Source organism: Watersipora subatra, chromosome 10 (assembly GCF_963576615.1).
Source record: "Watersipora subatra chromosome 10, tzWatSuba1.1, whole genome shotgun sequence".
Lineage (NCBI taxonomy): Eukaryota > Metazoa > Bryozoa > Gymnolaemata > Cheilostomatida > Watersiporidae > Watersipora > Watersipora subatra.
Genome location: NC_088717.1, coordinates 39,196,723 through 39,208,930, shown reverse-complemented (window position 1 = coordinate 39,208,930; position 12,208 = coordinate 39,196,723). Strand labels below are relative to the sequence as shown.

Genomic DNA, 12,208 nt, shown 5'->3' with positions numbered 1-12,208 from the left:
ATTGTTTATAAGCTGATTTTTTATACCCGTGCAACGCCAGGTAGCACAGCTAGTATATGAAATATATATATTAAAGCTGCACAATGATTATAAAAATTAATTGCGATTAATAACTGGTCTGAACCAGTTAATCTTTGATTGATCTTAGAATTAATCTAGCAAAAACCTGTATATTCGAAAACAAATAATACAGCTACTTATAAATTAATTATATTTGATACAACTATTGTTTACAGGATTACATGTTATGTAAAATGTACATAGGTTACAATGTAATAGTTATTATGAGTATGAAAATAGTCTATGAAAGTCTATAATTAAGCCAGCCAAGAGTTGAGGCAGCACAGTTTATTCACATTATCCCAATGAAGAGATGCCCTCTTCCTGCATACAGTATTGCCAGCTTTCGAGAATAGCCGCTCACAGGGAACACTAGTGGCAGTAGTGAGTAGTAGCAGTTATTGTCTGCGACAGATGGTGATGATTTCTGAGCGGTAGGATGAGAATTAGCAAAATGATATCGTAATGCTGATGTACTGAGGTGGTAAGCAAATTCTTTGTGGTATATATTGCACTTCACTGTCTTGTTATACTTCCAACAACATATGAAAATATGATATGATGTAATATCATAATTTAGATAATATTTACTATTTTAGCTAATATGTGCTATAATCAGACCATACATATTCATTTCATCTTAGCCTGCAAAAAGAGGCTTTTGTTTCATTGTTGTATATCATATTTTATTTTGTCAATAAAGAGTTCATCATCATCATCATCATGAAAATGCGCTACCTAGTACGGAGGGCATTTTTCTGCTTTCACGTTCCAATAAATTGTCAATCTTATATTACTATCATTCTAAAGCTGAAATAAGATTGTGATTTTTTGAAACATGAAGATACATGTATAATTTACTTTAAAAAGTTCTCAAATATAAAACAAAAATTAAACTGTAAAATACTAAATAATACTGAAATCGCTTTTGTTGCTATTACCTAGAAACATGTTCAAATAACTAATGGCATGGCCGCTTACAACTAGATCGACACGGTGCTTGTGTCTTTGTATTGTATAAACAAGTTTTACGTTAGTGACACACTTAGTGTTTTCATTGTTAAAATGCAATATAACTGTGGTTGTAACTAATAGGTAAAAAAGTGGTGCTTGTCATAGTATTTATTTGTTAGTAAATTAAATGGTAGTAACCTGCTATGTTAATGTTATGTGGCGGATGCCAGGCCATGAATTTACTTCTTATATTTCATATAATCGCATATAATTATTTTTATCCCACGACCAAACAGAGCGAAGCTATTGGTTGGGAGATTTACGATAAATGCACATGTGCACACAACTCTCGAAAATTATTCATCAACAATGAGACGAACCATTGTATCAAAATTTCATCAACAAATTTAACCATCGTTTTGTAGAGCCGTTAAAGTATAATAACGATACAAAACATATACAAACCTATTTAAATATGTTACCAAGTCTTTGTAAACCGTCATTATTATCTTAAGACTTACCCATCTGATCGGATTATACACAAATAGACAGATTTATTTGGATGAAAATTTCCACAAAACGCTTGAAAAGCTCGGTTTAATAAAAGTTAAGACCAAAAATTGAAACGCCAATAAAGCCGTGCGACAGATAGTAGAACTATTTAGCAGTGTGCATTTCACGAGAAAACCTTGCTTATTTCACCAGTCAATGGCCTTGTTTACTTGTAATCGAATTTATTCCCAAGGTTTCTGTAATAAACGTAGACCGTTTGAAGCGTAGACCAATTTACAGGTGCAAAATTGTGGTACACAGTTTCTCAGCCTATGTCTTTTTTGTCCAATCACCGAAGGTTTCATTGAACTATTTAAAACGTTAGCCGAAATTCTTTACAACTTATGTACAAGCTAGGGCCGAACTACAATGCCACTTTATGACGAGGCATTCCTCTCGATCTAGCATGGGGTTTGACAATACACAAGAGTCAAGGTTCTACCATGGCTAAAGCTGTCATTGATATAGGCCACCACGGAATGACCGCTGGAATATCGTTTGTTGCTCTCTCTGGGGTTCGAAACATCAATGACTTACTTGTTAACAACTTGGCTAGGGAGCGCATCACTCGATTAGCTATCCATGACAAAATCTTACAACGCAAAAGGGAGGAGACTAGGCTGCCGACATTTAACAGATACTGTATAGCCTACTTATAACAGATATTGTAATATCAACAATTAACCAATTACTTGTATACCTGGTTTCAACCGCAAAAATAAATTGTTAGCCGCACCTTTTTAGAGTCGTGCTCCCTCAAATTTATTTTAAATCATCTCAAACAAGTCTCATTTACACTATACTCTGTCAATTCCTGCTGAGAACTACTTTTTCAACAATCAACAGTACCCTTTCTTTTTTCCATTATCACTTTGGTCGTGGGCTGTATGACAGCGGAATTTCCAGTATATACAATGTATTTTGAATGTTGTGTCTGTCTTTATTATGTGTTTTACGTGCATATAATTACTCTTATATATATTTTGCAATATGTGACTGTCTTTATAATGTGTCCTATCGTTAGTACTTTGTTAGTTTGGCCGTAATTAAGCCAACGTGTTAGCGAGTCTATTTATGATTTATTCTTATACGGTTTCTTACCCGGTTCCATTATACGGTCCGGGAAAAATATATGTATATATAGGGAGTGCTCTCGCTGGGGAGCAGAGTAGTCACAGCTCGACGGCTAATGACAATTCCTTCAGAATAAAACTAACAAAAAACCATACTCACTTCTCTTACAATTTATGCAACACTTATTGCAATCTAAATCGTGCCTGAGTAAAGGCCGGCTCATTCCTTTACAATATATTAAACAATACAAAGGAACCACATCATGAAGATTAATTGGCTCAACTCAATTAATCGTGGGTTTGTATTGATCGCGTTAATCGTTTAATTGACGCGATAATTGAGCAGTTCTAATATATATCTACTATATAAACGGCAATCGTTGTCTGTCTATCTATCTGTGTATCTGTCTGTCCGCTTTATAGAGTACCGTACTTTTCGGACTATTAGCCGCTACTAAGTATCTAGGGCGCATTAACGAGAATCTCCGGTTATTGCGCCTCATAACCTATTCATCGTTTGCCGTTTTCACCCCAAAATGACGTAATAATTACAACTCTACGGCTTTCTTTTAGCTGCATGACACACGGTGCTTTTTTGTCCTCGACGTATTAGGGCTAATTTGTTTTCGGCAAAACGATATCGACAATAGACTCTCTCGATATTAGAATTTGGCGACTAAATTTTATTAATTCTATGAAACACGATGCCGTTTTTGTGAACCTCTATTTCTGGCTTTTCTTAAGGTTCAATTGCTAAATCGCTGTTAAGGTCACTACTTTTCACGCGGACAATTGTATTATCTCGAGTAGGAGTAACATCTATATTCTCTCACCTTCGATCAGACAAAGACACTACAATAATTTACTTTTACATAACATATCGTTGTAGCAGTATCGTCGTATTCAGAGTACAAATCAATTTTCTGTTCAGTGTTTTTTTTTATTACCCGGGCAACGCTGGGTTGTACAGCTAGATGTATTAGCTTACACACCTTTCCTGTTAAATCTAACCAGTTAGTTTTTCGTAATTATTTTCACATTTTACAACAAACATTTGTAAGATTGCTGTAAGATTTATCGTGTAAGATTGCAAGTATCAGTTATTCTCCACTATCTTATATTTACATACATTTACATATAGTAGATATTTAAATTCTCTTATTACATTTATACACTTCTTATGACTTTTGAAGTTTATAATATAAGTTTTTTAAAGTTTGTTTCATCGTTGTTATTATTTCATCTTGCATTCTTTTAAACATAGATTGAGTATCGTGTTTGAAGTTTAAACATTATTCATTTTCCTATCACTGTTATTATTACTTGATTAGTTTCCAATTCATTATTAATATTATTCTTTTATTCAACCATTTTTGGCAGACATTGTTTTAATAAAATTTCAACTACAAAATACTATGATATTCTGTCATATTTTTTAGTATCGTCGTATTCAAAGAATTGATGGATAGTTTCTGATGGGACAGTAACCTTTTTATACCCACACACTTTTATGCAAGAATTGCTACTATTAATTCAACATATTCATGATTTTTATTTTGTTTTCTCAGTTTGTATTAATCGTATCATTACCGTATTATCTTTTATTGTAATTGTTGCAAAACCAACTTAATTTAGCTATTTAACTTGCTAATTATTTTAAATTTACATCTAATCCCTTTTACAATTGTTTCATTTTTTTAATTTATTAGACTTGCACAAAACCTCTTCTTCATGATATGAAGTTTGAAAGTTGTAGTTGTGTGAAAAAGTTTGAAAACCTTTACAGTTGTTTTATTTTCTCTCTTAATTTATTTCAACTACACAAAACTCTTCTTTCATGATATGTAGTTTGAAAGTTAGAATGGCAAATGTTGTTATAAAAAATTATGTTAAATAAAAATCAATTTTCTGTGCAAAGACTTTTTTTACTACCCGGGCAACGCCGGGTAGCACAGCTAGGCTTGGGACCGTGGCGTCACTCGGGGATGCGCGGGTTACCTTTTTCGCCCCGAGTGCAGCAAGAGTCTACAGGCGCGGCTTTCCGGATGAATGAGTTGGTGAATGCGAGGCGATTGAGTGCTAGGCGATTGATTGCGAGACGATTGGTTGCGAGTGCAAGGTGATAAATTGCAAGGCGAGTGCGAGGTGATTGATTGCAAGTGCGAGGTGATTGATTGCAAGGCGATTGATTGCGAGGCGAGGTGATTGCAAGGCGAGTGCAAGGCGATTGATTGCGAGGAGAGTGCAAGGCGATTGATTGCGAGGCTGGCCGATTGATTGTGAGTGCGAAGCGATTGATTGTGAGTGCGAAGCGATTGATTGCGAGGTGAGTGCAAGAACGCAATTTTCAACTGCGAGGCATGTGAAGACTGGTCAGCCGAGGCGGGGCTCAGCGGCAAAAGTGCGCGATCGTCAACTGCAAATATAGACGGGTATGAACGGATGCATGAATCTAGACACATGAATCTAGAATATTTACTAGATTTTATACGCATCTAGCTGTAAGACACATTGCAGATTTCCATTGTTCTCCCCAACATTGACATGTATATGTGCATGCATTCTTTGATCAGGACAATTTCCGTAGACTGTATATTTGGAGTTGTTTTACAGTATGAAAGACAACTACCAATAAAACTTGCTTTACGTAAATCTGTTCCCGAACACGGGTAATGCAGCTAGTATATATATATATGCTAATCCTATTTTTCCAAAGTATTTATGGCAGCTTGTAAATCTATCTTTAGATTTCCTAACATAGTAAATATGAATATCCTACCTTTCTGGAACCGTCGCAAGATAACAGTTTGAAACCTTCAGGCATGTCAGATTAGGCAAGTCACCCACAATCTCTGGTAATCCACCAGAAAAATTGTTGCCAGAAAGGTCAAGCTCGGACACGCTACAAAACATAGAGTTGAATTTCTTTTTAGCTAATTAATGAAAAATTTGCATTTGGCTGAATAACGGCTTTCTGTGCAAACAATAATAATATCCTTCGAACAAAAAATTGCCATTAAATTATCTATGCTACAAAGTTTGTGTAAAGAAATTCCATTACCTTTTGGGAATTCCATCTAATATGGCAAAGGTGGCTGAAGCATCCTCTGAGACTTCATCTTCTTGACTGACTGCCGTAGAAAAGTTATTGCACGCTAGTTCCAGCTTACGCAAGTTGATTAGCTTGTCTAGTCTTCAAAATAAATATGTACCAAGTATGAAAACTAAAAGACAATCTAAACATCAGGCTTTTGTGTCAATGGCTGGTGCAACAAGATGGCAGTCAGCACTTCTTGTTAGTGAGCTGATGTTTTATTTCTAGAAACTGTCAAAGCTGTCTGCTCACTGCTTTTGCTGACTTTCTATTCTTAATATTCTGTCCATACAAAAACACTAAGTTAGTAGCGTTGAGAACATCTGTGGCATAGTGGTTTAGAGCGCCTGATGTGCAAACAGCAGTTTGGGGTTGAATTTCCTAAAAAGTCACTGGTGGTGAAGAAAATTCCATTACATCTCAAATTTTGCTTAGCAAATGGTCGTATATCTCATCGCCGAGGTTCCCTTGCCACCAGACTCAGACATGTCCAGCCAAAATCACGAAGCCATTGTTTGCACAATGTTGCTTTTAAAAAAATGCCAGAAGTTACACAGACACCATACTCAATTGTCAAGAGATCTCTCACACATGTAGCATGACAAGCTCTAATTAGCAATTGTCATGTTGCATCGGTCATGTCCTGACAAGGCTCTTGAGAACTTGTATTCAATATTGTAACTTTTAGAGCTTGTTTCGCTTTCCTCATTACACTGCATAGCCTCACTTGTCAAAATATTTTAATACTTTCCATGCCTTCTTAACATGATGTCCATGGCAGTGTTTACTGTTGTTTACTAACATGCTTGGCAGTCCCAGTGCACCGTGAGAAATCGTAATATATCCATAATTATTTCGTAAACCAGCATGACATCTGAGTGGTGTGGCAGCTAATGGGATAGTCTGTTAACCAGAGTATATGAGTTCAATTTTTGCGTGAAGCAACTTTTTCCCTAATTCTTAGCGTGGAAACAGATGGATGGACACTGCTCTTATTATTGTGGCTAGCTTTTAATACCAATTATATATTACAAAATTTCATGACTTGCTAGTTTTCCCACAATTTGGTGGCAAAACAAAGATGCAATGTTTAGCTATTACAGCAGTATAAACCAGAACAAGCAGACTACTAATACGACAGTAATGCTGTATACCAAGATGTCAAGTTAGTGTGATGATGACATTCATGCTGTTAGAGTTTGTGACTAGATGTACTCAAAAGGTGATGACTGAAAAGTCTCAAGCATCAGTAATTGTGTAAAAGCATTAGGTCACTGTAAGGTCACTGTAAGTAGGTGAACATTACTTGGTATATGTTTAGTTTAATGCTATTAAATATTAAATGTGCAACCATCATTAGAGCACTGTCTTATGATCAATAGGTTAGTGATTCCAGTCACATAAGAACCATTGGTGATGTTAAGAAGGACATCCAACCAAAATTGCTCCTGTGCCAAGTTGGGACAGCCATTAAACTGGCTCCTCATCTGCCTTTTAGCATGGATTAGGAGGGTGGCTGGTTACTCCGCAAGACCAAAAACAAAACCTGAAAAAGGGTGGAGGAGCTCCCTACGAGCCAACAGCCAGCCAGCTAGAGATGGTGTCATACTAAGAAACACCCAATATGATAAGAACCATGATCGCCTATGTCTTCACAAGACTTGGTACTTAAAGGTTGACTTGAAACAAAATTTGCATTACGGTTATTTGCTATCAAAAGATTCACCTTGTCTTACTCTGCTGTGATGCAAGCTGAAAATATGTAGAAATGTGATTACAAGCTCTCAAATACACAAAAACGAACCATTAATCACAGCCATAACGAAAACGCCGTAGGTTAGAATGCCTTATTTTGATGATGTATTCAACTCGACGTGATTATTGTTTTGACACATGATGATATCACATGAAATGAGAGGCCAATAAAAGGCTCAATATAACACTTTTCATAGCACTAGTTTATGACAAACACTTCAAGTTCTACCGAAAAGCCCTTACCAAGTATAGATGCTCGCTACTTTACAATTTCGTTTCAGCTTGGTCTAATAATTTAGTCATAATCTGATCATGTGACCCATATTTTCCGCCAGATGGCGCGAACAGTTTCTGCAGCATATTTTGACCATCACAGGTGACCAACAGGTTCTTGATGTTTATCAGAGGATGATGTGCACTCCCTTGAGCTAAGGTTAAAAAATTAAACTGCGTTTCAAGGTAGGTTTTGAGATATCAGTGCTTAATGTGACAGCATTACAATGACGATGAAATGGACGCCTAAGGACAATAAACATGGTTTTATTGAATGCATGAAGTATATTTGTGAAAATATTTCGACGAATAAGGTTGCATGAAAGTGTAAACAGAAGCCATCTTGTTCAACTACGTCACATTTGAGCCTTTTTGAAGATGGATTACAACCTACAGCCGTTTTCGTGATGGTTGCGATAAACTGTTTCTTTTAGCTTTTAAGAACTTGTAATCCCATTTATACGTATTTTGAACCTATAACCAGAGTAAAACATGGTGAACCTTTTGATACCAAATAACTGTAATGTGAATTTTCTTTCAAGTCAGCCTTCAAAAAGAGAGGGAGAGAGATAGAGAGACCATGATGAAACAAAATTACTAAGGGACTAAATTATTACTAAGCGCTAAAATGGGATGGCACTTGTCTTAAAACATTGTACAGTGTGTTTAGATGATGCTCAGCAAGTAGCATGATATTACGTAGATGCAGTGATAAAGATTATATGTGCCCTTGACCTACAACCATGATCTTTTGACCCTTGACCTACAACCATGATCTTTTGCAATGCAAACACTTCACCCAAAGTTGGGTGAAATAGTCAGCTTACTTTACTACACTTTTGTAAAAATTATAATCCACTGTTGTCAAAGCCAATTTGCATGCCAATTGCTCGGTTGTTTACATGGTCCAAAATGTTTGTAGTGATGGTTGACTTGGCAAGTTGAAAACTTGAGAACTGCTTTTCTCTTGGAGTGAAAGTCCCTTGCAGCAAGTAGCTACAACCCAGCCTATCGGTGTGAATGAAAATTTCCAAAAAACTTTGCGATAAAATTATATCGACACTATACCCATGCTCTAGAGTTGACTCTGTATCTTTAGCCAACCTTTCATGGTCTGTCTTAAATATCTTTGCGATATATTTGACTCTCCTTGCAGTAATTCAATCTTTCTGAAAAGAATACCGAGCATCAGTGCCGGTTTTTTGCATGCCGAGGTCGTACACCATGTGACTTGATGATGTTCTCCTTCTATCTCATGCCATCAATTAAGGCAGGTTGTATCATCAAAGATATCTCAATAACTTTGATGCACACATTGTATTTGGCTTACGCTTACTTGAGGGGTTTCAATTCCTTCAGCTGTACTTGTAGATATACTTTAGGTGTTAAACGAATAGGTTGATGCTTGGAACCAAGAATGTCGCGGCAGAGTATTGTCTAGCTCTCCTCTCTTCCAGAGGCCTTCATAGGTACAAACCTAGTACAACTGGGTCCAATAGCTGAGAACACCCGGAAAAGCGCAGGCAACCCTCATTTGTTTAAGCTTAAACAGACTAGGCCAAGTATGGACAGTGAAAAAGTTTGGACATTAAAAAAGTTTGGACATTGAAAAAGTTTGGACATTGGAAAATTTTGGACATTGAAAAAGTTTGAACATTAAAAACATTTGAACATTAAAAAGGTTCGGACATTGAAAAAGTTTGGAAGTTGAAAACATTCGGACATTGAAGAGGCTCGGACATTGACAGAGTTCGGACATGGAAAATTGAGCACTTTACATAAAACAGCCTATATTGTTTCGCAAAAATGCTCCTGACAACAATATTGTACAAAAGGCATATGCAGTATACATGAGAGAGTAAAATATGGTTATATCTACAATAGGGTACAGCGTAATTGTAAAGAGTGTGTATTATAATGATCATTTTTCATAGACTCTGTGAGATATTATGTGAATATCTGAGACCTTTTTTGTGATTATCCAGTGATAAAAGACCTGGCTTTCATGGAAAGTCAAGGCTTGAAAGTCAGTGATTCAAAAGCCTTAACTTCTCATGAAGGTCAGTCTGTTTTATTTGCACCTATCATGTATTTAATTACTAAAAGAATTCTTGTTACACAAAGTCTCAAAGTTATTTACCAGGAGCAAAAGGTACTATAGTTATGAGCTTTTATATCATTTTGCATCCTTCATGTTCTTGATCATTCATTTGCTTATGGTTGTACTAAGAAAACCTAGTGATGAGGCTTTTCATTGAACTAGTTTTGTTTGAACTTTTGTATTGGTTACTTGCATTTGTTTTTAGACTTCACGGTGTTGTTATGGTTCAAAGTCAATATACGTAGTTGATTACAGCCACACACATGAGTAAAGTCATAAAATCTCTAAACTTTAAATTCCTAGAAATGTTTGCACAACACTAAACTGATATGAATAGCAGTAAAAATAATAACAAACAAAAATCACAGCGCTAGACTGGTGTGAAACTCGTGTGCGCACATAGCTTGCGTCTTCTGTCGTGAAAGCCAAAAAGTTGCCACAAAACTTGTCACTCTTTGGGCTGACACAGCCGCATCGGGCAGTCATTCTAACCTGAGACTTTTTTTGGACAATTACAAGTCTAGGGAGGTGAAGTGCAAAGAAGCAGGAATTGACTGTAGTTAGTATTTCAGGAATTGACTGTAGTTGGTATTTCATTGCCTTGATCAGACAATAAACTGTTTTCTGCTTAATCCAAGGCCAACCTTGCTGACACCGACTAAATATGAAAGTCATCATGAAAAGGAGAAAATTAAAAATCTGCTAATGCCAAAGAGCCCACATTGGTTTTCACTTTCTTGTGAGCTGTAGAAAAAAGGCTAGTCAGTCCCCATTGGCCTTTTTGAGGCCACCAAATTACTCAAAGAGAAACTTTTGCATTTTTTCTTCATCAGATTATAATTAATAATAGCATTTTCCCTAAAAGTGAGACTACTAACCATAAAAACTGCAAAATGTTTCCACATTGCCATTGCATTTGATTTAAAAATGCATTTGCTAAAACAGCTAACTGACACTTACTGATGGGAATACTTGTTAGAACCTGTCAGAGAACTGACATGTAGCAATCAGTTAAAATAGTAAACTTGTAGTAACAAATGGTAGGCAGTTAAAGAGGAGAGCTTGTCATTGTGACTGTACAAGGCAGGTGCTCATCAATATTTTTTTTCAGCATTACTTCATTCTTGCTTTACTTCACCGAATGCCTGTATTTGAAGTTTGTTTCTTCAGCTCTTTCGCTACCATAATAGAGGCTTTCGCGGTAATATGAATACTGACCGTAAGCCGATGTATCGGCTTATCAATAGAATTTCACGTTTTTTGAAGTCAAAGGTTTTGAAGTCTGTTTCTTTAGCTCTTTCGCTACCGTAAGCCGATGTATCAGCTTTCGCGGTAATATGAGTACTGGCCATAAGCTGATGTATCGGCTTATCAATAGGGTTTCAACTTTCTCTTCATTACGAAGCCCACACATTAGCTAGACCAATCAAATTTTGTTTTCAATGAAACAACCTTGTTGCCAATCACGTGCAACTAAAATAAAATTGTTTGTTTCAGCAAATTCATTTTAATTATTTTTCAAAATGGAAAAACCGAATCGTTATCATCGTGGCAATAAGAAGCACAATGCGATCATTCAACGCAAATAAAGCGTCAGAGATTTTGCAAGAATGGGATTCACTAAACAATTTTATACTTATCTTGTAAAATATTTTGTTCCGAATAAGATGTTTTTTACAGTAAAACGATATCTGTTTTGATTCTCGAGATATTGCTTAAATACTAGCAGTATACCGGTTTTTTCGGGCAGAATAATCATTCGATCAGAATTTAATGCGGCAGTGAAAGAGTTAGTGAAACATCTATGAAAAACCATTGAACAATAGCACCCATTTATAAGCCCAATGACAAGGACTGGTCGGTGCTTGTTTGATGTAAAGGGTTAGTCCCAAGTGAATTGCTGGCCAAAAATTCAAATTTCAAGTTCAGTTTTTTTCAACTTACTTTGGCAAAGTGTCAAGGTTGCACTCCGACAGAGAAAGGCAGGTCAGAGATGTAAGTGATTCTATAGGGCTCAGGTCACCTTCCATTGACAGGCTGTTAGCAGACAGGTCCAGAGACTCAAGTTTCTTGAGTTTGCTCATGCTGCCACACAATAGAAAATTCTGTGAAAAGCGTAAAGATTTACAATGAACAGTGACATGCAAATATGATATACAATTACATATCATAATTTTTCAGTTTTATAGAGTTACTCAAGTTGTAATAAGAGCTGTTGTGTATTTCTAGAAGACCACACCATAAGCATCTGCCGGCCGCTGGTTTGACATTTTTGACTCGTTACAAAATACCCCCGTCAAATTCAACAGCATGAAACTGGTTGGATTTTTGCAATTTTTAATTAGT

General features: G+C 36.2%; 1 protein-coding gene across 1 annotated transcript in view; it reads right to left on the bottom strand.

Moving 5' to 3' along the window:
• Positions 1 to 12,208, bottom strand: part of LOC137405824 (uncharacterized) — a 46,790-nt gene that overhangs the window by 22,356 nt on the left and 12,226 nt on the right. Inside the window, exons 7-9 of the mRNA XM_068092241.1 lie at positions 11,807 to 11,947; positions 5,701 to 5,832; positions 5,419 to 5,541 (exon numbers count right to left, since the gene is read on the bottom strand). Of these exons, the coding sequence (XP_067948342.1) occupies positions 5,419 to 5,541; positions 5,701 to 5,832; positions 11,807 to 11,947 (396 nt within the window). The remainder of the gene's footprint in view (positions 1 to 5,418; positions 5,542 to 5,700; positions 5,833 to 11,806; positions 11,948 to 12,208) is intronic.